This window comes from Haemaphysalis longicornis, unplaced genomic scaffold (assembly GCF_048455015.1).
Source record: "Haemaphysalis longicornis isolate Haplotype H1 unplaced genomic scaffold, Haemaphysalis longicornis Haplotype H1 scaffold_4, whole genome shotgun sequence".
Lineage (NCBI taxonomy): Eukaryota > Metazoa > Arthropoda > Arachnida > Ixodida > Ixodidae > Haemaphysalis > Haemaphysalis longicornis.
Window position 1 is genome coordinate 28,180,994 of NW_027526361.1, and position 27,786 is coordinate 28,208,779.

At 49.3% G+C, this 27,786-nt stretch overlaps 3 protein-coding genes across 4 annotated transcripts in view; 1 reads left to right on the forward strand and 2 right to left on the reverse strand.

Moving 5' to 3' along the window:
• The window catches only part of Hh (hedgehog signaling protein), a 61,117-nt gene extending 51,114 nt beyond the window's left edge, over positions 1–10,003 (forward strand). The window contains exons 2-3 of the mRNA XM_077706223.1: positions 6,527–6,788; positions 7,210–10,003. Of these exons, the coding sequence (XP_077562349.1) occupies positions 6,527–6,788; positions 7,210–7,907 (960 nt within the window). The 3' untranslated portion in view covers positions 7,908–10,003. The remainder of the gene's footprint in view (positions 1–6,526; positions 6,789–7,209) is intronic.
• Positions 1–27,786, reverse strand: part of LOC144178402 (uncharacterized) — a 190,383-nt gene that overhangs the window by 131,634 nt on the left and 30,963 nt on the right. The window lies entirely within an intron of this gene.
• Positions 10,741–20,197, reverse strand: LOC144178401 (uncharacterized). Of its 2 annotated transcripts, none has more exons than XM_077706225.1 (4): positions 18,994–20,197; positions 17,524–17,672; positions 15,751–16,030; positions 10,741–13,027 (listed from the first exon to the last, which is right to left on the reverse strand). In XM_077706225.1, the coding sequence occupies exons 1-3, from the start codon at positions 19,701–19,703 to the stop codon at positions 15,861–15,863; spliced, it is 1,029 nt and encodes a 342-aa protein (XP_077562351.1). In that variant the 5' UTR covers positions 19,704–20,197; the 3' UTR covers positions 10,741–13,027; positions 15,751–15,860. The 2 variants fall into 2 exon arrangements, with proteins under 2 accessions (XP_077562351.1, XP_077562350.1); XM_077706224.1 differs by having other exon boundaries at positions 13,084–16,030.

Genomic DNA, 27,786 nt, shown 5'->3' on the forward strand with positions numbered 1-27,786 from the left:
CAGCTGTTCACCTTGGTATGGACACACAGGTATCCCATCCGTATAGACGACAACACTTTTGCTGCATACCGTAAAGTTCTAAAAGAACAGCCACCCCAGGTACAGCGATATCAAGTGAAAAATACGGGATGGGCGATCTATCGGGTGAGGTGCGAAAAACTACAAAGTGGCCGCACCGCCAACCAGAACTGCAGAGATATGACGAAAAAATTACACCATCTTTCCGTGGGGAACCCTGATGAGGATGCGAAGCATCATGGGGGTTCCGTGGGGTTCTATTGTGTTGCCGTTATGTTGAGTGATCTGGTGTTTAGTAGCGCCAGAGGGAATTCCGCGTCCGGGTCCACACCGGTGGCAAAGGCACGCAAGTACTGTTGTGTTACGGTGAGTAGGCGGTGGTTCTCGAGGCGCCGAAACTCATCCATCATGTTCTTGTCGATGTTGTCGTCTCTGTGGTAGAATCGGTAGTCTCCGTCAGCATTTGGTGCACCGGCTGAGAGCAACGTACACGCCCTCCTCTTCGCAGCTTTGTCTTCTTCTCCTTCTTCTTCTTCAGCGGTTCCCCTACGGGAAGATGACGACGGTGTTTGAACGCAATGCTATCTCGTGATAGATTCTTTGGTTGGCCAATCCCTAGGGACATCCTGCCACAATCATCATCAGAGGCGCTGGGGACGGGGCACGGACGCGGGACATCCCCCCGAGCAAGAGATGCTTCGCATCTAAAAAATACGAAATGGGTGAACTTTCGGGTCAAGTGCGAAAATGGCGAATGCCAGTGACCGCATCAACACATTAATTGATGATTCGCGTTTATTTTGTTCGCTCATCGGCGTTAATACCAGCAGTTTAAGGGGGTGGTCGATCTTCGGGGTCTTTTAGGAAATAGAATATTTCACCCCTAAAGGGGCGTGGGCGATATTTCGGGAGAGGGCGTTGTCTCGGAATTTGACGGTAGTTGTGCAGCATCTCTTCGCACTCAGCATCGCCATACCGCAGACCTCTGCATCCCGCGTTGTTCGGCGTCTTGCCCTTTAGTCCCACTATGCCGCCGGTAACCTGCATTTGTGCAGCCTCACCGTTGTGCGCGGAATCGTCATCCCATATTAAGGCCTCGGCCAATAAAGTTTGTGTGAACCCGCCGCGGTGGCTCAGTGGCTAAGGCGTTGCGCTGCTGAGCACGAGGTCGCGGGTTCGATTCCCGGCCGCGGCGGCCGCTTTTCTGATGGAGGCGAAAAGCAAAAACGCCCGTGTGTACGAGATTTCGGCGCACGATAAAGATCCCCAGGTGGTCAAAATTAATCCGGAGCCCTCCACTACGGCGCGCCTCATCGCCTGCGTTGCGTCGGCGCGTTAAACCCTACAATCAATCAATCAATCAATCAATCAATCAATCAATCAATCAATAAAGTTTGTCTCGTCGGAAAACTCTAGAAACACAACGATGGGTACTGCCACTGAAGATGGCACTGCGGCGTAGTGTTCGAGTATCGGAACCCAATGGCTGGTAAGATGTAAGGTCAGCTCGGACACCGCCGAAGCATAACCCGCACTGGGCCCTCGTCTTCGAAAAACAGTTGTTGGACAGCCTCAGTTCCTAAACTTATGAGCCGGGACACCTCCAATGTTTTCTCGGATTGTACGAAGAAGCGATTTGAGCCGAAAAGAAGGAGGTGCTAAACTCAAAGTGTGTAAATGATAAGACCCGCACAGATAGACAACTTCACGGCAGTTACCCTCCAGCCGCTGTACATGCGTCGGCGCCTCGCGAGGCGTTTGGGGCACTTGCTGGCCGTTCTGGCGTGCCAGAAGCGCGTCCTCCCTTCTCCGGCCGGACGACGGCCGAGCTGTGTGGCATGGCGGCCATTGGAGGAGGCCCGTGACGCATCATTACGCGGTGCGGGTGAGATGGCCGGGGTGCGAACGCGAACGAGGCGCCGGCCGTCCGGTTTCGGGCCACCCTTGCCACCTGCGCATGCGTGGACCCATCGCAGGTGTTTCACGCGCGCCGGACCCCACCCCGAGCACTTTTTGCTTTCCTCTCGTGCCGGCGCCCAAGTCACGTACCAGGAAGGGGCCCTCACGGCGCGCCCAGCAGCAGCACCAGCCGTGGGTGCCCCCTCTCCGGCATCGCCGCCGCCGCCGCCGCCGCCGCCGAGGAGGGCATAAGAAGAAGCAGACTAAGTAAATAACAAGCGTGAACGGCCGATGAGGCGAGAAGACGTAGGGAGGGCGAGAAACTCAATTTTCCGCCAATCACGACCCCGAGGAGGCCCTCTTCTTTTTTCCGCCGCCGAGGCCACACGTCTCTCGCCGGCCGCCACGTCGTCACGCGCGACAAGCAGGCTCCGCTCTCGGCACCCTTGTCCGCAGCCATCCTCCTCCTTCTCCTCCTCATCATCATCCTCATCAATACAGGACGGGGGAGGGGGAGGAGAGAGGCGCGAGGTGAGGCAAGGCGGAAAGAAAGACAAATAGCCTCTCCTGAACAGATATTTCGGGGAGCGTTAAAGAACCCCAGCTGTGTTGGAGCAATTAATCTATACGGCGCTCCGCTCTCTCCTTGAGACACGGCAGGGCAGCAAGTGCTACGCACTCAACGGGCTCTGCGCCCCGCCGCCGATGCAGTGAGCGGGGCACGTTTTGGTTTTTACCGATGACAATTAACGCAACGATCACACCTGACGCGTGGTTTTCGAACAGCGGTTGCTGCACCCTTCGCAGAGCACTGCAAGGGCGACACTAGTGCAGTGGCATCCATGTGGATGTGTCATGCATGATGTGGGCAACCACTATGTCAGAAAGTTTATACGCTCCTTTTCATTTCTTTTCCCACTCTTTTTCTTCGCAGAAGCCAGAGGGCAGAGTTTGCATTTCGTCCCGGCTGATTTAGTTCAATGAACGTTGTCCCCACGTGACAATATTTCTTACCTCGTTTCGCCCTCAGTAGCTCGACGGCTTAGCAGCCTCTTCGAGTCCCGTCGATGACTATGAGCGAAGTTTCCGTTTAGTGCATTTCTTAACATGCAATGAATATTTTTAAAATTTTGGGAGTTTATCGTGCCGAAGCTACAACTGGGCGCGCCATAGTGAAAAGCTCCAGATTAATTTGACCTCCTGGGGATCTTTAACGCACGCCGAAATTCCGATACAGGGGTGCTTTTTGCTTTTCACCCCCTTCATAAAAGTGGCCGCCGCGGCCGGTGTCGAACCTGCATCCTTGCGCTCAGCAGCTCGACGCCTTAGCCACTGAGCCAACACGATGTGTCCATCGGATTCTATAATTACAGAATTTCACCCTATAATTATAGCGTTGCACCAGAAATTGGCGTAAACTGCCCGTAATTAGCATTCAGATTTGTATATTCGCCTAGAAGCTTGCCCTACGTATCCATCCCCCCCCTCCCCCCTAATGGGTCACCACGTTCGATGGTGCTTGAGCCTAGCTTTTCTATGAGCGAGTATATATTATCGCTGGCACGCGCGCGCACTCCCTGGCTGCCAGGAATTCCTGAGAAAATAGTGCATCTATGACAACGGATGGCGCAGTAAAATATATCCGTGTTGCGCTTTTGATGGCACCTCATGCCACTTCTTCTCGCTATGTGTCATGCACGCAATGTAGTGCGGTCTGGCGTGGGTGGTTTCATGCACACTGCGTACAACTACACATCTGATCCGCACACGCGCGCTTTACGCTCCGAAGCAGTGATAAAACTGGGTTCGGCGCGAACGCGGACACCAAACAAACGAAACGAGCACTCGCTGAACTCTTACTTGTGACGTTGTTTCGTGTTAACTTTGCTCCAAGAAATCGATTAACAAACCGCTCTCAAAGCAGTACGTCTCTCATTCTTTTCTGTCAGTATAGAGGCAAAGCTCATGTACCTGCGCAGACCAGTGCAGTGAATTGAAAAACGGGTTTGTTGGAAGTTCTAGGCCTGGTCTTGTCTGCGTAGCTAACACATTTTTGTCCGAGCTCCCAAGGCTAAGCCGGCAGGCAGCAAACTGGTGACCCAGTGTCGTTGCATGTTTCCTCCGCCCATGGTCGTTGCTGATGACGGTCGGCCGAAGTATGAGAGCTGGCCGGATTGTTAGACATTCAAAAAGTAGGCAGTTTGTCGCCAAAAAGTAGGCAGACCAAACAACGCTGTAGGCCTCCAACGTAGTAAATATAGGCCCCATAAATTTTTACACAAATAAAAAGAATTTCAAACGAAGAATTGCGCGACTTGTACTTGCGTTATAAAAACAAAAATAAAATGTTATTGTTTATGATGGCACAAAGGCGCAAACAGTCCAACATTCCGTATTTATTCGAATATAAGGCGAGGTTTTTTTCCTAAATCCGTAGTTTCAAAGTCATACCCCTTATATTCGAATCTCAGAACATATATATGGCGATTTTTGTTACTCTCCAAACTGCACCCTATTCTTATAATCGTGACCGCCTTATAATCGAATAAATACGGTAGCTGTTCAATTCCCCATAAAACTGCTGGACTAATGGTGATCCACTGGTTTCATTAACAAGCGCGCTGCTCACATTCCTGTTCATGACCATGCACTTTTGCTTGCTCGAACGTCACATATAAAGGCATGAAAAAGAATACTTGATAGCGGGGATACTGATTAAAAACGGCAATACTTTATGCCTGCCTGACGCTATTTAATTACGATAAAAAAACAGACTCAGAAAATAAACGCCAGAGACGACGATTTATAAATAAATTAATAAGCTCTTAGATGAGAACTGTTAGATACAACTCTGGCAATTTCGTCATGTACTATGATATCCGCATCGTTCAGGCAAGACGTCGCAACTCTTTCATTTTTAGAAGGTGTTCAGCAACCGAACAGATTTCTGAAGGAAAATTGTGTTTTAGAGCCCGTAACCTGTCGACAGTAAGTATGTATGTATGTATGTGTGTGTATGTATGTGTGCGTATGTATGTATGTATGTATGTATGTATGTATGTATGTATGTATGTATGTATGTATGTATGTATGTATGTATGTATGTATGTATGTATGTATGTATGTATGTATGTATGTATTGTTCATTGGAAAAGGAAGATTCACCAACAGGCGTAAATTGTCTCGCCTGGGGTGCGGACACCGGGACGCCTGCTGGTGTAGGAGGGGGGGGGATAGGGAAGAAATACATAGGAATAGGAGGATGGGGGAGAAGGTTGAAATTATCATGTATATAACACACTGGGCAAGTTGACAAGGATAAATATAAAACACAAAAGAAAAAAAGGAGTTAAACATTGAGGAAATTGGCATTACAGAGAAACACTACAGATACAGTATAGACAACACGTGAATCTACAGAGGACAATGTAGGTAGTGTGAACGTTAAGAAAATGCAGCTGCGGGGGTGGGGGGGGGAGGGGATGTTTTGTCGTTGGCTCTGCAATATACGAATGATGTGCTGACAAAGGCGTGTTCGATGCTTAAACGTCGCGTTGAAAATAAGAGTTGGATTTGAGCATGCTTCTAGAAACGAGAATGCGACACAAGTTTGAAGAAATCTGTTTGAAGAGCACGCGGAACGTAGTTGAAGAATCACCGTGAAAATTACGGTAACAATAACAAACTACCATGATCTAAGCATTCTTTTTTTTGTTCAAAATTATGCCTTTTGCACCGAGAATGAGCGTCCCATTTCACTACTGCTAGCTGTTGTTTTGCGAGAGCTGGTTGAATTAGAGTACTAGGTTCACCCCCATAGAGTTTCGAATGGTCAATGCTGCCCAATAACAAGAATAACGATCTCAAGCTGCACTTGAACGCAAAATTTGAGGCTAAAGAGTGTTCATGTAGGTGCCAATTTTGAAAGTAGGCATTTATATGCATTTATAGGCGTTTAGTCACACACTTCAAAATATACATTTATAGGCACTACAGAACACCATAAAAGCCCTTCTTAACCTCCAATTCGTCCTCATATACCAAAGTGGGGTGATAGGAGCATAAAAAAAAAAACAGGCATGTGCCTAAAATGCGGCCTACACTGATGACTGATGATGAGTTTGTACGTGAGATGAAATGAAGCGGTGGCCGCAAGTCAGTGGGTTGCCACCTACGGTGCCAGGGCGGGCGTGGACGAGGACCTCAGGTACGCCATGTACCAGCAATTCGCGGATGCCTCGTCGCGTGACAATCTCGAAGACCTACACAGGGAGTTCAAGTGCTGCGGCCCCAACAGCCGCACCATGATAGCGCGCTGGTATAGTTGGTACAGCCCTGTGACCGAAGAGACTGGGGTTTGAGGCCTTTTCAGTTGTCACTTCTTGTGTTGAACATTTCTCTAGGTGAACCCTATGAGACAGGGGGTGGGCACAAATTGCTGTTGTCGGCGCTTTGAAATGAGGTTTACGCCCTTTGGAATGAGTTTTCAGGAAATGCTTAACGAAAACGTCGCGCGAGCAGTGGTTGCTGCTGCTGGCGGAGGTATGGCCTCGCGTAGCATGCGGCCGAGGACTAACGACATTGTGCACAACCTCATTGCCCGTTGCAGCGCTGCAAGAGTAAGCTGAACACGCTGGCCGTGTCGGTGATGAACCAGTGGCCCGGCGTGCGGCTGCGGGTGACCGAGGGCTGGGACGAGGAGGGCCACCACGCTCCCCACTCGCTGCACTACGAAGGGCGCGCCGTCGACGTGACCACCAGCGACCGGGAGCGCTCCAAGTACGGCATGCTGGCGCGACTGGCCGTCGAGGCCGGCTTCGACTGGGTCTACTACGAGTCGCGCACGCACATACACTGTTCCGTCAAGTCCGGTGAGCACTGCACACCCCGGTGGCGCTTTACGAGCCACTAATGCGATCACATCACCATCAGCACCTTATTCCTGTTTACAGAAGTATGGAGACCTTTCCCACGTTTGGACATTGAGAAACCTCGGCCGTACGCTGGCCAAATCCTATTCTGGTTCTAGTATAATAGTACTAACAATAATTCCTGGCATGCAGGAGTGTGATAGAAGAAAGGAAAGTTAAGTCGAAAGACACAGTCAGGTCGAAGTAAAACGACGCGAGCGAACTGATGGGAAACCCGTACTTGGCTTCTCGCAGGGCTATTTGGCGACTGTTTCGTGGGCTTCTGCGTTGGTTCCCGCGTATTAAGTTTTAAGCAGCGGCACGTGTTGAGGTGGCGTCCTGCCGCGCGAGCTAAGCTTTTGCTCGCTCTGGTCTCTTGCAGAGTCGTACGGGTCGGCTCGCACTGGCGGCTGTTTCCACGGCGACGCCCTGGTGCAGACTCCGGTGGGTCCCAAGCGGCTCGCCGACCTGCTGATTGGTGACCAAGTTCTGGCGCTGGACGCCGACGGCCGGACCGCAGTGTACAGTGAAGTGATCGCGTTCCTGGACCGGCAACCCGAGGCAGACCGCCTCTTCTACACCATCGTCACCGACACCGGCCGCCAGATCACGCTGACGCCGGGACATTTGCTCTTCTACGCGGGATCCGTCAAGGACAGTCCCCAGCCCGCGTTCGCCGGCCACGTCGCGCCCGGTGGCTTCGTGCTCGTTCAAGGAGTGGAATCAAACGGCACCGAATTCAACGGCACCCACAAGTGGCGGCACCTGTCGGCGGACGGGAGAACTAGTGGTGTGCGACTGGAACGCGTACGCGGTGTGCGCGCGGTGTGGATGTCGGGCGTGTACGCGCCCCTAACGCGAGAGGGCACTGTGATCGTGGACGGCGTGGCGGCCTCGTGCTACGCGGGCGTGCAGAACCAGGCGCTGGCGCACTGGGCCTTCGCGCCTCTGCGGTTGTGGCGCAGCCTGGCGGCGTCTTCCGAACCTAAGCCGTGTGGTCTGGAGGGAGTGCACTGGTACGCGGATACCCTGTACAGGCTGTTCTACCGACTCCTGCCCAGCTCGTACCTCTTGAACTGAACTCAACGCCGTCCTCGTGTGAGCGCGAGAGAACTGCCACGTTAACTTATTTGCCCAACTGTCCCCGTGTGATGCCGCGCTACTGCGGCGGACTGAATGCTGCAAAAGCGATTAGTGCCTTAGCTTATGATAGCCTGTTTTGGTGGTTTGCCACTTACTTTCGAACTGCCGGTGCTACGGAGAAATGTTCTCTCTTATGACTGTCGTTTCAGGGTCGCAGCCGCTGCCATTCACTATGATAGGATAACTGGAGGAGAAATACAAATATTCGCTACGGTGCTAAGACCAACATGCAATAAGACACACCGACACGTCAACGTGTAAGATGTAAACTCAGACGGGAGGTTATGATTCACGTCCCAAAAACACTTGGGTTTAATTGTGCGGCCACGCATTTACTACTGATTCTTCGAGGTGTGCCTGTCGTCCTCTCCATTTAGTGTTGTAGAGAAAAGCGTACAACCGAAATCATTTCAGTTGATTCGCTCTCCCTTTGCTTGTAAAAGGGGCCATAAAGACAAAACACAACCTTGTTTAATTTAAACGAACCAGCCTTTGGTAACTCACTCAACTCTAGTCCGGACACGAAAGACGTCTCTTTAAACGATAAATGATAAGGAAGCGTCAGCAGTAACGTAATAGGGGGGACACAAAACACCGAGTTATCAGTGCGTTAACTGTAAGTTGGCACTCAAGTGTTAAGATCAAACGGAACTAGAGGCCCCCCTACAATCTACTGGGGCTGACTTTTGGCGGCGGCCGGCAATCGGAGAAACAGATCCTTGACGTCATAAGGTCTGGGTTAAGATGTGGCTGATTGGTCGCCGCTGCTTTATCTGTTTTCCGTAATATCAAAAATATTCGTCTGACGTTTGCGCCACAATCAATATCGTTGCTGTTAAGACTAACCAGTCTCCTTAATCAGCCAAACTGGTGTTTCTCTTATGGCCCCTTTGAAACGCCGACTTGTGGCGGTATTTGCAAAGTATACCTCCATTTCCGCGGTTGCACGATGGCATTTGTTAACCTTCACTACTCACACCCACACAGCCGCCTCAGAATGATGACTTAGCATACACAAGGTACCTTTCCCATGAAGTTCGTGTTGCCCTTGCGTGACGGGTTAGGAAAGCTACTTTTTGTGGTTTGCGAGGCCGGCATACATGCGAGATCCCAGTGTCCTCGGATGGAGAAATGTGTAGACATTTTTACTAAGCTTGTCTCGCCGTGGTACGAACCTTGGCACCTGTGTACAGAACGGCCAAGTGGCCTTGCGGTAACACATCAGTGATTGCAAGGTCACTAGTGTTTTGCATAACAACTCGACTTAGCAGATGCATCTAGATGCGTACGGGAGACGTTGTTTCCTTTTATCTGTGACTGTTGAAGATAAAAAGGACCTATTAGCCAGCAAACCTGAATTAAGTAAGATGTAAAGTGGACGGTGACCTTGATTCCTCGATATTTCTAGGCAAGTGAAAAGGATGGAAAATGTCATTTATAGGAGGCCGGAAAATATGCTGTTTGCTTATTCTGAAGAGGTGTTCGGAACGTCATCAGGCAGCCGCGTCTTCTCAGTCGAACCACACGGTCGGGACGGCTGCTGCTTCAGCTGTTATCTCGCGCAACAGTGACCTAACGCCACTGAGATCGTGTGAAAGGAGACTTAGTCACGTGTAATTTTCTTTACTCCCAGTGGGGAGAACCGCCAAGGAGTTGTTAAATAAAGACGATTCGTTTCTCATGCGTTCTAGTCATTCAGTAGCGTACATCTCCGCCACAATTATCGCCCACACGTGACCCGCGCCATGCGTTAGCCTTTCTTGTAGCTGGAAAGCGGGGTTTATTGAGTAAAACATGATTTTGTGCAACACACTTCTTTTGCTCTTCGCGACGATGCGTCGAAGCCCAAAAAGTCGTCATCCAAACAGTAACTGCGGCTTTTTGCTCGTTCGTTCGTAAACGTTTATTTTTTATTTTCGCTGAGCTTTTGAATGCAAAATAGTTGTTTTCAGTGAATTGTTGATTTGTTATTTCGTAAACATGGGAGTCGGTGCTTCAAAGGCACAAATAAAGCACCCTCGAATACACTGGAATCCTCTGCCCATAAAGCGTTTTCAGAGGGAGCTATACAGCCCTGCTCCGCTCCACTGCAGGTAAGCAGCACCAAACGATGCGTCCGCTCAAGCCGACGGACCTCCAAATGGTGGCGACGGTAAGCACGTAGGAAGTGTTCTTGTGAATGCGCTTTGCAAGCCGACCTCCGTCGGATTATGCGGGTGGAATGTGAACGTTCGGAGGCCTAGCTGGCTCAAGATGGCAGACTACGCAACGAGACATGAGCGAATTGAAAACAATCTTGCAACTGTATTTTACGGAGTCACGTCCGGCAGTATGTATTAGGAGCGGAACTGTTGGCGTCTCCTGTCGTCGTCGTCGTCGTCGCAATTGTCTCATGTAGTCACAATACTAAAAGCTCGGGAAACTCGTTTACGCCTCGCGCTAGAACGTAACTCGAACAAAAAAGAAAACACCGGGACACTCGTCTACGCCTCGAGCTAGAGAGCTTCGTGCTTAAAAGAAGAGACTTTTACAGCAAAGCTGTATACCTCTAGCCCCCAACGGTTTCCTCTGCGTTGTCAAAAACGCCAAGGCGCCAAGAATACACTTATACACTGCATGCTTCGCCCTTCCCAGGTTTCACGTTAGTGGAGGTGGCCCGGGATTTTATTACTTAACAGAAATCACGAGCCATTCCGCTCTGTGAAGGTGAATGACCAGCAAAGCTTTTTAGCACACGGCTACATGTGACACATAATTGAGGTGAGAGGCATATATGAGCAAATTTTATTTCTTTTAACCGTGGACGACAGTCGTCCCTAAGAAGGATACACACACAGACGCACACCTTTATTTTGACCCTACTGATCCTGAAAATGGTGCCCATTGATAACTAATATACTCAAAAAGTATGTCCACGTAATGAGACGTATAAGCTTGAGGTTTATGTCATGTTTTAGACTTGAAAATGGTGCGTATTACAAACTAATCTACTCAACACGCACATCCAAGTGATGAGACGAATAAGCTTGAGGTACAAATCCTGCTTCGAACGGCATGTGACTTTGGTAGTGACCGCGTGCTAATAGCTCATAACCCTGGACGTTCGTTTTCCAGCGCCTTGCACTTCAAAGACACGTGGAGCATCGGGAGTTTTTGTTCGCGGACATGAAAAATACGTAGAACCCTGGCCATAGAGATAAATTTTGTTTAAATCTAAGCTTCGCTTAGATTTAATTACAATGATTGTATTTATCGGCGAAGCAGTATCGGGTCTGGAAAAACGAGCGTGCGTGCCTTAGTGCACGTGTGCACTTGTGGGTATGTGTGCAGCGCCTCTTGCACTAACAGCAGCAGTTATGACGTATACGAATGATCCTGGGATATGAGGCAATAAAACGAGATTGCCAGGCATTTGAAGCAAGGATGAGTAGCCAAAAGGTGCTCTTCTGATTAAGATTAGGCCCGCGTTATCACGCTGACAAAGACAGTGAAGCCCGGAATGTGTTGCTCGATGTTAATCCCTGTGGGTGGTGTTGAGCTGTTGTACGGCATAAAAGCAGGCGTACCGAGGATCGCAGTGGTAATGATGGGAGGCACGCTGTGCGACTTCCTTTAAGTTGTACAGAAGGCTTCGCTGTGAACATACAATGTGGGGAAAGCCAGCTTACAGACCGATCTTACGGCGACCTTCCTAAAGCCGGCTTCACTTCCGAACACAAATTTATTGGGCGGTCCGCCTATTCCAGCAGACCAAGGGCAGCCGTCGCGTCCTTGGCTCGGTCGATCTGTATAGATGGTATTCACTGAAAAGTTTAGCTGCCAATTTCTTCGCTTGACAACACTGGAAATGGCCACGGAAATGGCCGAAGCGCCACGGACATGGCGCGGCTTGTGCCACTGGACCCGCACGCCACACACACACACACAAAAAACCCGGCGTGCGTCGTCTGCTCCGTTTCAACCCGATTCTCAACGGTGGTGTCATTAATCACGCTCACACTGGAGTCGAGGCATTACTTTGCGTTCGGCGGGCTAGAGTTTGGAACGTTCAACCCATTTCATGTGCTTAGCACGGACAAGTACCGCCATCCCGCGGAGCCCGACGTAACCAGTGACTGCGCACTCACATGGTTGCCTGCATGCGTGCCCCGCCAGAGAATACAACCTATACGATCGGGTCTTCCGGCTGTCTGCATCTTTAGGGAAAGTTGGGGGTTGGGGTGCTTGGGGCACGTGGTGGGCCATATCCTTGAGCAGTGGGAGCAGAAGTGTGGATATGCTGTGTGAGAGACGTTGTGGAAGTCAGTACCTGGAGTGAAGGTATGTGTTTGAGGGAAGACATTTTTTCTGGGGCAGTGCACGTCATCTTATATGAACAGGTGGCCAAAGGGAAAGGGTGTGCATACAGCGCGAGAGCAGAACACGTGCGGTCAGCCACGGCACGTGCAGAGAACACCGGCCTGGGGGGCTAACGAAAAATGTGGCTTTTTTTCGTCTGACGGACGCAAAAAAACGGGGGAATTAGCCTATAACAGCTGCGCTGTAAAAACTGCACGCGACGAAAGGAGCGAAAGAGACACGATTCTTGCGTTCCGTGCTGTTCTCTATTTTTCTAGATTTTGGCGCGAATTCGGCAGCTTGCATAGTAGGCAGCGAGCTTGGCCAGAGGGATTGGCCGGTGATTTTGGTGACCTTTCGTTCGGCTCGCGAGAAGTTTTTCAGTCGGAAAATCAGTGGATTAAACAGAATGCGCCACGCCACACAATGCAGTGGCTTCGTTGATCGTATCTCGGTCAAAGCAACGGCGCTCAATGGTGATGTCGGGCTCCGAAATAGATGCGTGGTCGGAGCAACGAGCAGCTTCGGTAGCATCTGGAAAGATAGCAGTCAAGACTGCCTTGCCGGTGTCTTCTCACATAAGCATGCCGAATACTTTGTCGCAGTCCAGACACAGTTGAAAGATGTCCGTCCAGGCTTCAGGTGGCGTTCGGATGTTGTTGAGGGCACGTATGTTACCCAAGCTCTCGAAGCCATACCACGCAATGGGCGTAACATACCTGTAGAAAAGGCGAAATGAAATCGCAGAAAGAAATACTGTGCAGAGCACGCCCACCTATCAGTATGTGTATGGCACTCCCAGATGCACTTGCCACTTTAACTGAGGCAATTCTGCGCCATAATTTGATTTCTCAATGAGGTTTATGCAGTTGAGGCACAAATAAACGTTTGAATTTCTGTACATACAGAGGGGCTTAAAGCACTCAGTAGTCAACTTTAAATGGCGAGAGTAATAGACCGTATAAAGCAGTAAATCGCGCACGTACATTCATGAAGAAATGAAATGCGAACCAGAGCTCTTCGATGATATCCAGTAACTATGATGCGAACAAAAAAATATCAATCGCAACACGCAAAATTGAAAAATACCGTTCGCGGAGGTCAAATATTGGCACGCTGTTGGTATATTTAGAAAGCCACATTTCCAAACTTTATTGCTGTAATGAATCCACACGGCAATTTGCCGTGCATGGAACGAAATCGCGCTTTTTGTGCGTTCTGGTTGATATTTTCGTGATGCGTTTCATTCGTCCATGACTGTACATGAATGCAGTTTTATTTTAAAGCACACGATCACGGAGGTAGCAAAATTAAACAGCACGGATATACAGCGAAATGAAATCGTCCTTCCACCGTGATCATGAAAAGCCAGCGAGAAGTCCCGGTTCAGTTCTTTGTAATATTCCATGATGACGATCACTATGCCAACTTTGACTGCGGCAGCCACGTCTTGAGGACAGGCCGGAGACCGGGTTTCTGCCAAGGGGGAATGAACAAAGGACGTGTACTGCTTCTATGAAGCGAGTAAACCATCACAGCCTCTTTTGTCATACACCTGACTACACCACCGTGCACTGAATCAGGGCTTAAATCAGGGCGCCGGTTAAAATATTTAACCCCATTAATCGGCAGTCTTTAATCGTTTAATTGATCGATTAATTGGCTTATTTGGTTCACGTAGGGAAAAACACGAAATAATAATATTCCACGTTTGGCGGGTCATTTTACAGTCACGTAGCCGACGCTCAGGTCTGAATGACTTCAGGCATTTACACAGAGTTCGCGCAGTTCCGCAGGCACAACACCTCACTAATATTTTCAGGCGTCTTTACGCTTCTAGGCCTGCAGGCATTCCAGATGATGTAAGTACATCACAGTCAAATCGCTGATAGCGCCTGGAGGGTTATCGCCGCGTCCATCATTCTCACTATTTCTAAAATCAGGAACATCAGCATTTGCCGTAATTCCAGGGGCCGTATAGTTTAATCGTGGTTCAGACTTACGCCAGAGCTGGTCTATCCAACTTCAAAGCGATGGGAGTGCCCGTTCACCGATTTTTGTACCATGCATACATTTTAAGTGCCGAGCACTATAGGGGCTCGCCTTGTCGTCGTAGCTCGTTCGCTGGACCTAACTAGAGCCACGCAGCGTACCGTCGTAGCGGAGTCCCGTCGTAGCGGCGTCCCAGAGAGGCTTCGAAATCGAAACTCGTGAACCGCTGCCGCTTGTCATACATCTCTACATTTCCCCGTTGTTTAGCGCAAAGAAAACTTAAGGTACATTTGAGGCAAAGTCTGTGTATATAACTGGCAGCGCCCGCGTTCATTTAGTTAGGGACGCTGGTTTGGTTGGTTTTTTACGACAGTAAGCGAAAAAAAGTGGCAGTGCAACGCTGGCCCATGAGCGAGGAAAAGCAAGCACAAAAAGAACAGAACTCCCGCTGGCGCAATTTCAGACAGGGGCGCGCGATCACTGCGAAGGCGGGAAATTTAAATTGCATATTCTTCAAGAGAGGAGTGAGACAGGGCGGCGAAGAGCGCGATGAATGGTTAAAGGGAGCGGATAACGGCGCTACAGCCCGTTATGGCGAATCACTGCTCTTAACTTCCGACAGCTTTTCCATTGAGTGTTTTTGTATTTGAGATTAAGAACACTTTCCCGTGTGTCGTGGCTATCATGTGCGGTTTTAATAACCATCATCTCTCAAAAATGCTTGCATAGTTTTCTTCTGTGACGTAAGGCGGGTCGTTTGAGCACGAGTATAGTCGTCGACATGCTAGCGAAAAATTTCAACACAGCACTCGGTTCATTTCACTCCCATGACTTCAACACGAATAACCGATTCAAAATTTAATCGCTAATAAAACATTAATCGGCTAACCGGAAGGTTAATCGACCAATCCGCCCACTCCTACACTGAAGACGTCAATGTCGGGATAAGGGCGCCAGATAAAACGCTGCTCAATACGGAAGTACACAATATTTCGTCTAGCATGTTTTCAATAATAAAAAACCAAGGCTCGACTATTTTCACTCATCGTGCAAGGAGGTTACAAAAGACCCGGCCTGCCCCATAAACATTTTATATCTCTTAGGACGCAAGCTTAATCGAGACTTGAATTACGCTAGAAAGTTGGCCGTGATTATCCATTATTTAAAATATCTTAGCACAGGGCCATGGCTATTACTGCCAGCCTTTGCCTGCCATTTGTATCGATACGCCGTATACGTCACGGAATTGGGAAGAGTACCGCTGCGTGATGCCGAAATGGTCTTTTTCCTTCGTTGCGTGGGATTCCAGTAAGCCGAGTTGCAGCACGCAATTTGAGCCACGATTTCGGTCGCATGTTTCGACCTACCACAAAAGGGTTATTAATGCCCGCTTGGGAGGCTGTTGAAAGGCTTGGCCGGCTATAATGCCCGCATGGGATATCACACTTACGCCCGTGGGAAGCAAGCACCGGACGGCAGAATGGCCCAAGAGTTGACGGCAACGAAATGTTCGCACAACCATGCAGCGAGAGATCTTCGTGCGACGGACACGGCCGTGCTTCAGGTGGCCTGTCCACCGTCTTCGGCGGCGTCGCACGTCAACTCGTGGGCGCCGAGCACGCCCAGGTAGCGACCTTTGAGCCGCTCGGGCTGGGCGCACTCCGAGTACGTCCACTCCTCTTGGTAGCCCACCAGGAAGCGCAGCTTGCAGTCGCACCGAAGCGGGTTTCCTGCGCCACATGAAGATTCTTGAAGGGCAAGAACGCTGCAGGCACCAGCGGCAAAAACGAAGACAAAGGCGCACGCACGCACGCATATACAGTATAGCCCACTTATAGCGAACCCGGTTTTAACGATATAGCGGCTATAACGAACAAATCTTCGTTTCCCGTTACCATTGGTATACATAGATTTTCTGTCCAGATATAGCGAAAAGCGGATATAACGAAGTGATTTCGGTTTCCCGTTGTGTTCGTTATAAGCGGGCTCACCTGTATATGTATATATGTGTGTGTGTGTGCGTGCGTGCGTGCGTGCGTGCGTGCGTGCGTGCGTGTGTGTATATATATATATATATATATATATATATATATATATATATATATATATATATATATATATATATATATATATATATATATATATATATAGCGAATCAGAAATGGGAAATGAGGGGGGTCGGTGAAATAAGACAGAATTAGGGTTGGCAGTCAAGAAAACCTCGGAAAGCAAAGGGGGGAATGCGGTAGGTCATAGAAACTGATGGAGAATTTTTTGAGTCAGAAAGAGAGTGGTGAAAAATGTCCGCCGGGTGGGATCCGAACCCACGACCTCCAGAATACCGGTCTTGTGCGATGACCACTACGCTACCGGCGGGGCTGTTTCCCCACCACTTTCTCGGGTATTTATGTTAATGCCTTTTTTTTTTTGTTTCCTGCACTTGGGGGTTGTAGCCAGCGCCACTCGAACTACTCGGGGTGAAGGGGGCCTTCTTTTTAACCCCCGGGCCGTGACTCGAGTGTCTACGACATGTCGAGAGTGGTCGATCAGCGTAGAACCCTCTTAAGCTACCTTTGGCACCAAGACGGCCAGAACAGAGGCCCTCCCTATGCATGTAGCGAATCAGAAATGGGAAATGAGGGGCTCGGTGAATTAAGACGGAATAAGGGTTGGCAGTCAAGAAAACCCTGGAAAGCAAAGGGGGGAATGCGGTAGGTCATAGAAACAGATGAAGAATTTTTTGAGTCAGAAAGAAAGTAGTGATATATATATATATATTTATATATGAGGGTAGGCAGTCAAGAAAGCCAAGGAAAGCAAAGGGGGAAATGTGGTAGGTCATTTTATTCCTCTTGAAACAGATATATCTTTTGAAAGAAAGAAAGTGGAGAAAAAACATGCCCGCCGGGTGGGATACGAACCAGATTCTGGAGGTCGTGGGTTCGTATTTCACCCGGCGGGCAAGTTTTTCTCCAGTTTCTTTATTTCAAAAGGTATATCTGTTTCAAGAGGAATAAAATGGCCTACCACATTTCCCCCTTTGCTTTCCTTGCCCTTCTTGACTGCCTACCATACTGAATGTGATAGTGCGTAATTCAATTGAAATATTTTCTGGACGATGGGGTATTAATAACATCTTAGTATCAACTTTACAGTTGTTTTAAATATAAAAACGCATGCGAAATGCGTGTTCTGCGTAATTTGGGCCAGCGTGTACACCCACCGAACAGGTAAACGTAAGTCGTGTTTCGTCGCAGTGGTGCCAGGCTTCGCTCGTCGATGGTGGTGATGTTGTTGCGACCGACATTGAGAAACTGCAACAAGGGCATCTCTTCCCCAATGTCCAACGGAAGGCTAGTCAGGGCGTTCCTCCTGCAAAAAGAGGGAGGCCGTCTGTGGTCGTGTCCTCTCGGGAACGTGCACTGCAGTGTACTTCAAATGAGGCTCATTTTGGCTCCACTATGAAGTGTGCGTTATCATCTTGAGCTTCTAACAATCTGAAAATTGCCTTACAGCTTATTTGCTAAAAAACTCGGGCATTTATATCACACGTGGTGATGCTCTGCAGCCTTTTCACCTACATCTCGCCCCCATTCAGGCAGAGAAAGAGCTGTCGTTTCTCGAACGAACATAACGACCACACCCTTCACGCTTAACCATTTATGCGTTACGAATAATTGTTATGCATTGTACACCCAATATAGAGAGAAGATGCTCTATCGGTCTACCCACATTTCCGATGCGGCTAAATATACGAGAAGGATGGCAAGTTGGGCTAGTTAGTTCATAGTTACCATAATGAAATGCAGCGCGAAAAAGGACGGGACAAAAGAAGAATTAACGACGACACGACGACACGACGATACAGCGCCGTGTCGTCATTAATTCTTCTTTTGTTCCGTCGTTTTTCGCGCTGCATTTCATTATGGTAAAATAAACGAGAGCATTCCCGTTCTACCACTCGCCGTTTTCGTATCCATTAATGCCTGCCCAACAGTAAATCTTTTCGGGGGAAGCCCCCAAAGTCTGGCGTACTTTCGCAGTAAGTTCTCGGGTAAATACTCTGAAACAGACAGAAAGAAGAGCATCACAGTGGCCCTTTCCCGTGTCACACGGGTGACACGAATTCTCCAGCGTTATAAACCGAGGCGCAGGAACTGTATAAACTCAGACTACATTTACTTGTAGGTGCGCAAAAAACCCTTTCCACAACAACAACAAAAAAAGAAATCCCGTTTGTTATTTAACAGTATCAGTATGCAGAAAATCTAAAGCCTACACCAAAATTACCTATGAACGGTTATCTGCCCCTTCAAGGTACATTACGTGAAAAGTGAAATTATAGCGTTGACAACTAAAACATGCTTCACCACAAGAACTGCTCTCGGTGGTGGCGCGGGTTCGATTCCCGGCCGCGGCGACCACTTTTCTGGTGGAGGCGAGAAGCAAAAACGAACGTGTGTACGAGATTTCGGCGCACGTTAAAGATCCCCAGGTGTTCGAAATTAATCCGGAGCCCTCCACTTCGGCGCGCCTTATCGCCTGCGCTGCGTCGGCGCTCTAAACCCCATAATCAATCAATCAATCAGTTCTCGGTAGTACAAGACATCACTATAAAACACGGGCACCGTTAGCGGCAAGCTGTAAACATTGGCAGGCATGCCTATCCCGCCCACAGCTTGCGGGTACGTACTCCAAGTCCAGTTCTGTGAGGAAAGACGCCGGCCTCGGCAGCATCGAGCGGAGGAACCTGTTGAGGTTGGTGTCCCTGATGATGACCAGCTTGAGCGCTTTCAGCTGGGACAGCCACCGCGGGTGGACGTAACCGATGGTAGAGTTGTAGATGTACACCCGGTCGATGGTCGCCGGCAGCTGGTTGAAGTCGCTGGTGAGCTCGAGGTGCGCCATGTTCCGGAACTCGAGCTTGGCGAGCTTGGCGAGCCGGGCCAGGAGCTGCCAGCTGTCCGGCAGCGTGCTGTCCTCGCGGAAGACGATCGTCTCGAGCGTCTCCTCGGCACCCAGGAACGGGTTGGGGCCCGTCTCGAACTGCGTGAAGCTGTTCACGCGCGCGTTGCGGAACTCGAGCACGGTCACGTTACCGTCGGCGAAGCTCCCCGCCGGGTAGTAGTCGATGCGGCTGTCCTTGAGCACGAGCCAGAGATTCGGGTAGCGGAGCGCCTGCTGCACGTAGTGATAGTAGTCGCCCACCTTGTACACGTTGGTGCAGATGAAGAACTTGTACCGGTCGCAGCTGGTCGTGCAGGTTCCCAGGTAGTCCCTGTCCTGACACGACGCCGCCAGTGCGACTTCCAAGGGGGCCAGAAGGCAGCACAGTGTAGCCACCAGCCGCGCCATACCGCCCTTCGCCACCCGAGCTCTGCGGCGGTAAACCGGTCCGACCATCGAAGGACGCCCCGGTTCCAAGTGTTGTCAGTCGGCGCGCTGGCACTCAGCGCCACCCCACTGCCGAGCTGTGCATCTCCTCGAAAGTTTTCTCTCGGTGACGTCGGTTTTCGGCTATACTATAGATAAAAATGTGGCCCCTAGTAAGCTTTGCTCGCGGGCTAAAAAAACGTCAAAGCAGACATTAATCCAGGCAGACGACTTGCAGCACGCGAGATGCCAACAGGCCAACCGAAAAAGAAAAAAAAAAGGAAAGCTATCACAACCCCCAACAACATCCATGCGCAACTATACGCCCGTCTTCCGGGAAAGTGTGTCCAACTCGTGGAAACTCCAGCCTCATCTCTCGGGAAAAAATTCCGTTAGAAGGCGGCCGATACGTCGCGTGGGCCATCGGTGAAGCCGCCTAGAAAGGGCAGCGGTCGGCGGTGGTGGCGAGGGGGGCTGCCGGCTGGCTGTCCGCAGCCCAGCGGCTGGCGCTATCGCGGAAACCCGAGCGCGGCGGCCGACCTCATCCTTCTCGTGTTTTCCCCCGGGACATTGCGTGCCAGCCAGACATGCCCGCATGCGTCACAGGGGGTCACGTGCCTGCCGCGCACAGACGACAGCTTATTGAGACACGACGCCGACAAACAGGACGCCGAGGACGGTCACGCCGGCCGATCTGCGCGAGCCTGACGGTGGTGACCTTGTTTTTGCGAGCGCCCACAGCTTGAGTGCCACGTTTGTCAACAATTCGGGTGAAACCGCAGTTGTGAGAAAGCCGATAGCCACAAGAACAAATTTCCTTTTCTTATTTGTATTATTCATGTTAGCATTCAGCCCTCATCACGTGTTCACCAACCATCTGAAGCCGCAAGCCCAGTATTATGCAGGGCTGACCTATTCGGTGTCATTAAATAATCTCTCTCTCTCTCTCTCTCTCTCTCTCTCTCTCTCTATATATATATATATATATATATATATATATATAGCGAATCAGAAAATGGGCAATGAGGGGCTCCGTGAAATAAGACAGAAAATAAGGGTTGGCAGTCAAGAAAACCTCGGAAAGCAAAGGGGAGGTTGTGGTGGGTCATAGAAAGAGATGAAGAACTTTTTGAGTCGAAAAGAAAGAAAAAATGCCCGCCGGGTTTTCTTGACTACCAACCCTTATATATATATATATATATATATATATATATATATATATATATATATATATAGCGAATCAGAAAATGGGCAATGAGGGGCTCCGTGAAATAAGACAGAAAATAAGGGTTGGCAGTCAAGAAAACCTCGGAAAGCAAAGGGGAGGTTGTGGTGGGTCATAGAAAGAGATGAAGAACTTTTTGAGTCGAAAAGAAAGAAAAAATGCCCGCCGGGTTTTCTTGACTACCAACCCTTTATATATATATATATATATATATATATATATATATATATATATATATATATATATATATATATATATATATATATATATATATATCTTCAATTAAAAACACAAAAAATAGTGGTGATGTAAAAACAAAAAAAATGTTTCTTTTAGTTCAAAAGGCCAGTACATGCATTTTGTTTTATTCATTTATCGGATACAATTAACAATAAAAGTGCATTAAAATAATTATGTACAAAAATAAAAATAGTATTCAGGATAACTGCGACAAGAGCTTACTTTCCTAAACCTGGAGAATTGCAACAACCTGGGTTAACAATTACTGCATACTCAATTTATTAACTGTGCGCAGATTATTTTAAAATGTTAATCAATTTATTTTGCCAAAGCTTCGCATGCATTACGAAAGCAGAATGCACACGCCGGAGAGAACAAACGAACAAACAAAACAAAACGAAAGCAGCGTAGCGCGATTAGCTTCAAACGATCCTAATCTGTGTGCCGCCAGTTCTTAATTACTCGACGAGTTTTCTGCGCGCATCAGGTTCCGGGCGGGCGACCAAAGGAGCAGGTATTCAGGCAAACCGCCGGCTTCATGGTCACCTTAAATTCGTTCTCTACAACGCTGTCCACAATATGTCTTTAGACGTCACAAGCACTAAACGTCTTAGTCGCATCGCACACTCGGTTACGAATCGGCGAGTGTTCAGAAACCGAAAATAAAAAGCGAAGATGGTGGAAGTTCAAAATGGAATGTTAAATAGGACGCCCTGTATAATCCTGAACGCATTCCCTACGAATTCTGCCAAGAAATCATAGCAATGGAAAACACCGCCCCACCTTCTAAATACTGATTGATATCCTGCCTAATCTTTCATTAAAGTATTTCAGGGGTGGTCACAGCTGCGTTCCCAATTTCAGTGTCAGCTGAAGCTATTATTAATTGAAAAGTTTCGTTCTGCGCAGTTGCGTATCGTTGTTTATTAACATCTACTCCGAACCCTTTTCGTAACCATTGGAGGAGTGGGAAATTCGGAACGGAAATGATTATAAAATATTTCAAATTGCCTGGTAACACGTATAATCGAAAAAAAAAAAATACACAATTGCACTGGAGAAATTGGACGTGTAAGCACAAAATTTAGGCAAATAAAATAAAATTATTTACATACATGATAATGCTCAGGTGTTCTCGGATTTTTTACTAAGGTGAATTGGCAGTTTTCACCCGTTTTTTCTAGCTCGATATTCCGAGCTCGGAAACCTAGTAAAATCATTGCAGGAAAGTTGTGTTGCGCTACAGCAAGGGGTCGACTTGGGTATGAAAACTGTAAAAACACTTTGCAGAACTGTGAATAGCTTTTGTGTACCGCTTATGTTCTAGAAGTTTCCAGTCATGGCGGACGCGTTTGAACGGAGGTGCGCGAATTTTCAAATTTGTAGTTCGCTGCCAAACGTTACTGCCGATACATTTCAATGGGATAGTTTCCATGACTGAAATCTGGTAGAACAATATGCCAAACGTGAAACTGCGCTCAAAGCAAGCTTTAGTCCTCAATATTAGCTGTGCTAAATGGCGTTTCATTACGCTGAATAACTCCAAATCAATCATTCCTGGCAGAATATCGTTGAGCCCGAAAGCTGCACCTGATTTGAAAACGACTGGCCGCATATCTGTTCGTTCGACCACACTTGCATAGTCTCCGACCTCTCTCCCCTTAAACCCCTCACGCTCTTTCCCTCAACTCTTGCTCCTCTCATGACCAGTGCAATGAAGGAAAGCTGATTCAAATAAATTTTACCGCGTCTTTCGCACCTCTAGTGCGCCATCTATTGAGACCTTTTGTTCCTATTGTGTTTCGAGCTAGATCTCGTTATCCAGCTCCAGCTACAGCCAGTATTTTTTGTTCTAGTGTTTGCTTTTACCGCACCTCTTTTCAACACCGTTTTTAACGTTTTTTTTTTATTTCCTATCGTGAGAACTAATCTTAAGGGTATTGATAATTGACAAATACGCTGATCCTCTCGGTTACGTTTTAGATTTTGCCTCAAATATGACTGGGGCTTCCTTTGCACTGAATTGTTCAATGTGGACATATCTGAGCCATGACAAGGGTTTTAGTATAGTTCGGAACGGACTTGTTTATACATACTTGGTTTAAGCATTCTTTAAACTGCTTTTTTTTTTTCAGGCGGTTGAAGAGATAGACAGGCGGACAGACAGACAGACAGACAGACAGACAGACCAAAATTTTCTCGTTTAAGTAGCCCAAGAAAGGAGTGTTGGTCTCATGGCGCGTAATTGACTTCGCCACGAAGCAGGTGCTTTAAAGTCGGCTTTTCGCGCAGCACTCTCATTGTGCAAGAAAGCAAGACCCACAGGTTGACATAAAAATAGGTGTATAGGCGACTTTACCAAATTGCTTGGCAATATGAAACGCATCAACACCAAAACACGTCGTCATGGGGACAGCCGTCTCTTTTTTAAGCCCAGAAGGTGTCCCGGCACACTAATGACTGAAGGGGAAGGGGGGGAGGGGGGGGAGGGGGGAGGTCTGAGCCCTGCGGAATGCCCAGAGTTCAAATCCAAGTTTTCGAGCGAAAAAAAAAAACGAAAACTTATGGTAACGCATGGGTTTCTGTGTTATAATGCTAAAAGTTAATTCATTATGTCAAAAATCCGGCGCTGTCGTGGCCAAGCTATGGTCCGCAAAATGCCAGACGGGACCTTTCGCGGTCCCGCCTGGCGTCTTTCAATCTTGAAACCTTTAACGGGACCTCCTGTAAAAAAATAGCAGTGGCTTAGCTCGGCTATGCCAGGATTTACGTAGCGTGAGCTGAGGTTCGGCTGCTGGTTGTCTAGGATTAGCTTGATTATCGTGCTTACTGCTGCTTCAATGACACACACACGGTATACGCATTATGTGACACATGTATATTTATCAAGCGGCTCCGGCGCAGCGTCACCTATCGCCCCAGAGCTAAGCTGGTTCCACAGGCGCACACCGGTGTTGCTGCGACGCACGAGCCATCGGTTCCACACCCGGCCACCCCTCGCATGGTCTTCAAGTGGACCGGGCCGCCACGTGCGGAACGGAGGTCGGCGAAGACGCTGGGCGCGTGGGGTGTGTGAGAGACGCCGGGCAGCGAGCAACGTTCTGTGCGCCGTGTGACGTCACTGCTTCTCGCGCATGCGCAGCACGGCTCTCCACGAGCCACGCGAAACTGCTCAACCTCGGCCAGTGTAGCTCACGCTACAAAAACATCAATTGGTTTAGTTGAAAAGAAAATTGTGCGAATATTTCTAAAGAAACAAGGTGCCTTCGGAATTCTTATAGCCGAGAACACATCCCCAACACCATTACAGCTAGGATGGTTCCAGCTCCCTACAAAGGTGGACGTTGTCGCCTTCGACTTAGAAACGTGCGTGAGAGATTTTTACTAATGCCTACACGAGTAATTTGAGCATGTTAAAACAGAAGTAGCAATTAGGCTAATACTAGAGTACGTTCTCACTAAATGTCCCCTTTGCTTGGGGATGCGAACCTGGGTATGTGCCAAGTCGTAGTAGCGGAGTGAAGAAAAACACGCAAAGAGAAAAGGACGATGACGACAATGAAGGGACAGGTTCGGCAATTAGGCACTAGTGCATTCTCATCACTATCATACGGGGAGCTTAATTGTGCTGGTTGCTTCTAAATAGCATTCCATCGACAAAATTACTTTACGTTCAATGCCATAATTTTTGTTATGAGGTTTTTATTATGAACGACATCAAATGCCTTTGATAACTATTACAAATCTAGACCTGTTTGGGTAAAAAATACATTTGCGAGCGCCGTGCAGCGGACCTCAAGCGTTCTCGTCGACTCTCTCAAGTGGTGGAGGGTGCTTTTGATACCGCCGTCTACCTCTCGCGGTCGTACCACTGCAACTCCGATCAGGTCGGCGGTTACTACTGCCCATCAGCTCCATGCAGCACGAGAGCAGCCACTCGGGCAGCAACGCTGCGGCCCCGGTCCATCCTTCCATCATAATCATCAACTGTCGGCGCGATCCTCCGTCTTTCTCCGGCCTCCGGGGTGACGATGCTGAAGATTGGCTGGATCAATTCAACCGGGTAAGCGTTTTCAACCGATGGGACGATACATTCAAGCGGAAGACTGTCTCGGTTTCCCTGATGAAGTGGCAAAGACTTGGTTTCTCAACAATGAGGCAGACATCCCTGATTGGACCACCTTTGTAGAAGAGCTATAGTATACGTAAAATTTTCGGCACGTCGTCGACTCGGTCGGATGCAGACAAAAAGAAACTCGCGGCCAGGGTGCAGCAGTCGTACGAGACCTACTCTTCGTACATCGAAGATGTCACGCGCTTTGCCGACGAGCTGACAAGGACATGTCGGAAACCGACAAAGTACATCACGTCAAGAAGGGGATCTCCTCTCTCGCCTTTACAGAACCCTTCTGGGGGTACAGAACCCTTCTCGCCTTCTGGCGGTATCCGTACCTCGATTGCTGACGTTCGCACGATCTGTCAGCGCCTGGACCACCTGCAGTCCAATCGCATTCAACAAGATTGTTTGCCTACCGGCTCCTTTTCGGATTCAGAGCTCCGTACTTTGATTCGGAATATATCATCCGTCAGGAGCTACAGCAGCATGACGGAACCTGCCTCCAGAACGCCCACGTCCACATCCAGGGCCTGCGCGACTTGATAAAGCAGAAGCTGGCATGTATGACCGCCGTTCAACAGCCCGGTCCTCCTGCTCCGCTCCCAGTCCTACTCTGAAGCTGTTACGAGACCAACCCTGCCTATGGAGCCAATCGCTCCTCCGACGGATCACGGCCATTTGACCGCTATCTCTGCACCTGTGCCTTCGCCGCCTTCCTTTCCAGCATGGCGAGCAACCGGGCCAGCGAGTGACCGGCCAGTGTGCTACTACTGTGGCATACGAGGACACATTTCTCGTTTTTGCCGACGACGCCAGCTGGACGCGCGCCGAGGCTACGCACCATACGAACGCGACACCTACTTCGGCTATGCCCCTCGTCAACGCGTCTACTCGCCACCTCCGCGCCAACGTTTTCCTCCTCGTGATGCCCTCAAGACTCGCGCCAGGCTAGACGTCGCTCTCCTTCACCCTACCGTCGCTCTACATCACCCCTGCGCCCAGCCTCCCACGTTGGTGAGAACCGCGCGGAAAACTAGATGCGGCGATTTCTGGGGGTGAAACTGCGTCACAAAGGAACAGTGCAAGTCCCTTTTACCGGCCATGGAATACGTTGACTGTTACAGTTGAGGGAATTAGCGTTGAAGAACTTGTAGACACTGGCGCCAGAATCTCTATACTTAATGAGAGTTTGTGCTCTATAGACTACGCAAAGTGAAAACTCCTTACGCTGGTCCAGCTTTACGTGGTGCGAACGCGGCTATGCTTCAACCCTCAAGACATTGTACAGCGCGTGTGCTCATCAACGGCATTCGCCATCACATTCAGCTTGCGATACTCTCTCCATGCCCTCATCAAATTATTTTAGAATGGGACTTTTTGTGATCCGCATCTGCTGTTATCTCCTGTAGAAAACCGATGATCGACATCACCGAAGCGGACCTTGCTAGCGTCGCTGACGATCCAGAGCTACGCCTGACCTCTACTTCCGACTTTATCATGTCGCCGGGCGAAGAAACCGTAATCTCCGTAGCTTCAGACGACATTGTTGACGGCGATGTGTTAATTGCGCCAACCGGAAATTTCTTCGTTAGAGGACTGCTAACACCCCCGTGCCTTGTCTGTTTTTTCAAATGGGTCCGCCTTTCTCGCCGCAGTCAATAGTACAACCGAGACAATTTTGGTACCTCAACACGCCACTATTGCTTTCGTTCCCCGCGATGACGCTGCAGATGTTCTTCCTCTCAGCTCCTTATCACCTACGAAAAATTCATCGGATCCCAAATTGCAGTCTGTTCCTGCTGATGCAGTTATCAACCTCGACCTTATCAAGAGGAAACCGGACAACTTTTGACCCTGCTGGCCAAACACAAGACAATATTCGTCTCTCACACCTCGGTTCTGGGGCAGACTTGAGCGGCCACCCATCGGATTGAAACGGATGGTTCCTGCATCGTTCGCCGACGCCCGTACCGCGTTTCGCCTAAAGAGCGCAGAATTATCCAAGAAAACGTCGACGACATGCTGAAAAGAAACATAGTTCGTCCTTCCGCGAGTTCCTGGTCATCACCCGTGGTGATAGTTCAAAAGAAAGACGGCTCACTGAGATTTTGTGTGGATTATCGGGCACTAAACAAAATCACACGAAAAGATGTGTACCCGATACCTAGGATCGATGATGCTTTAGACACCTTGCAAGGAGCAGAATATTTTAGATGCGACGCATCTCTTTCACTCGCCTTGTCCCTCCGGCGTCGCCCGGCGTAGTCCGCATCCCTCCCCCATTCTCCTCGCCGCGCCAGCTGCGCGCTACGGCCGCTCTCACCGCAGCGCCGTCTGCGTGTTAGCGCTCGCCGGCGCTCGCTCCGTCGCCGTGCCAGCTGTGCGTGGGTGCGGGTTAGCGCGCAGCTTGCGCGCAGCTTGCGCTCGGTTAACACATGCGCATGCGCTGCTATGCTCTGCTCTCTCTCATTCCGCTGCATATAAACGCGGTGACTGCGCCGCTCCGCTCAGTCGTTCCGCCGCCGCTCCGC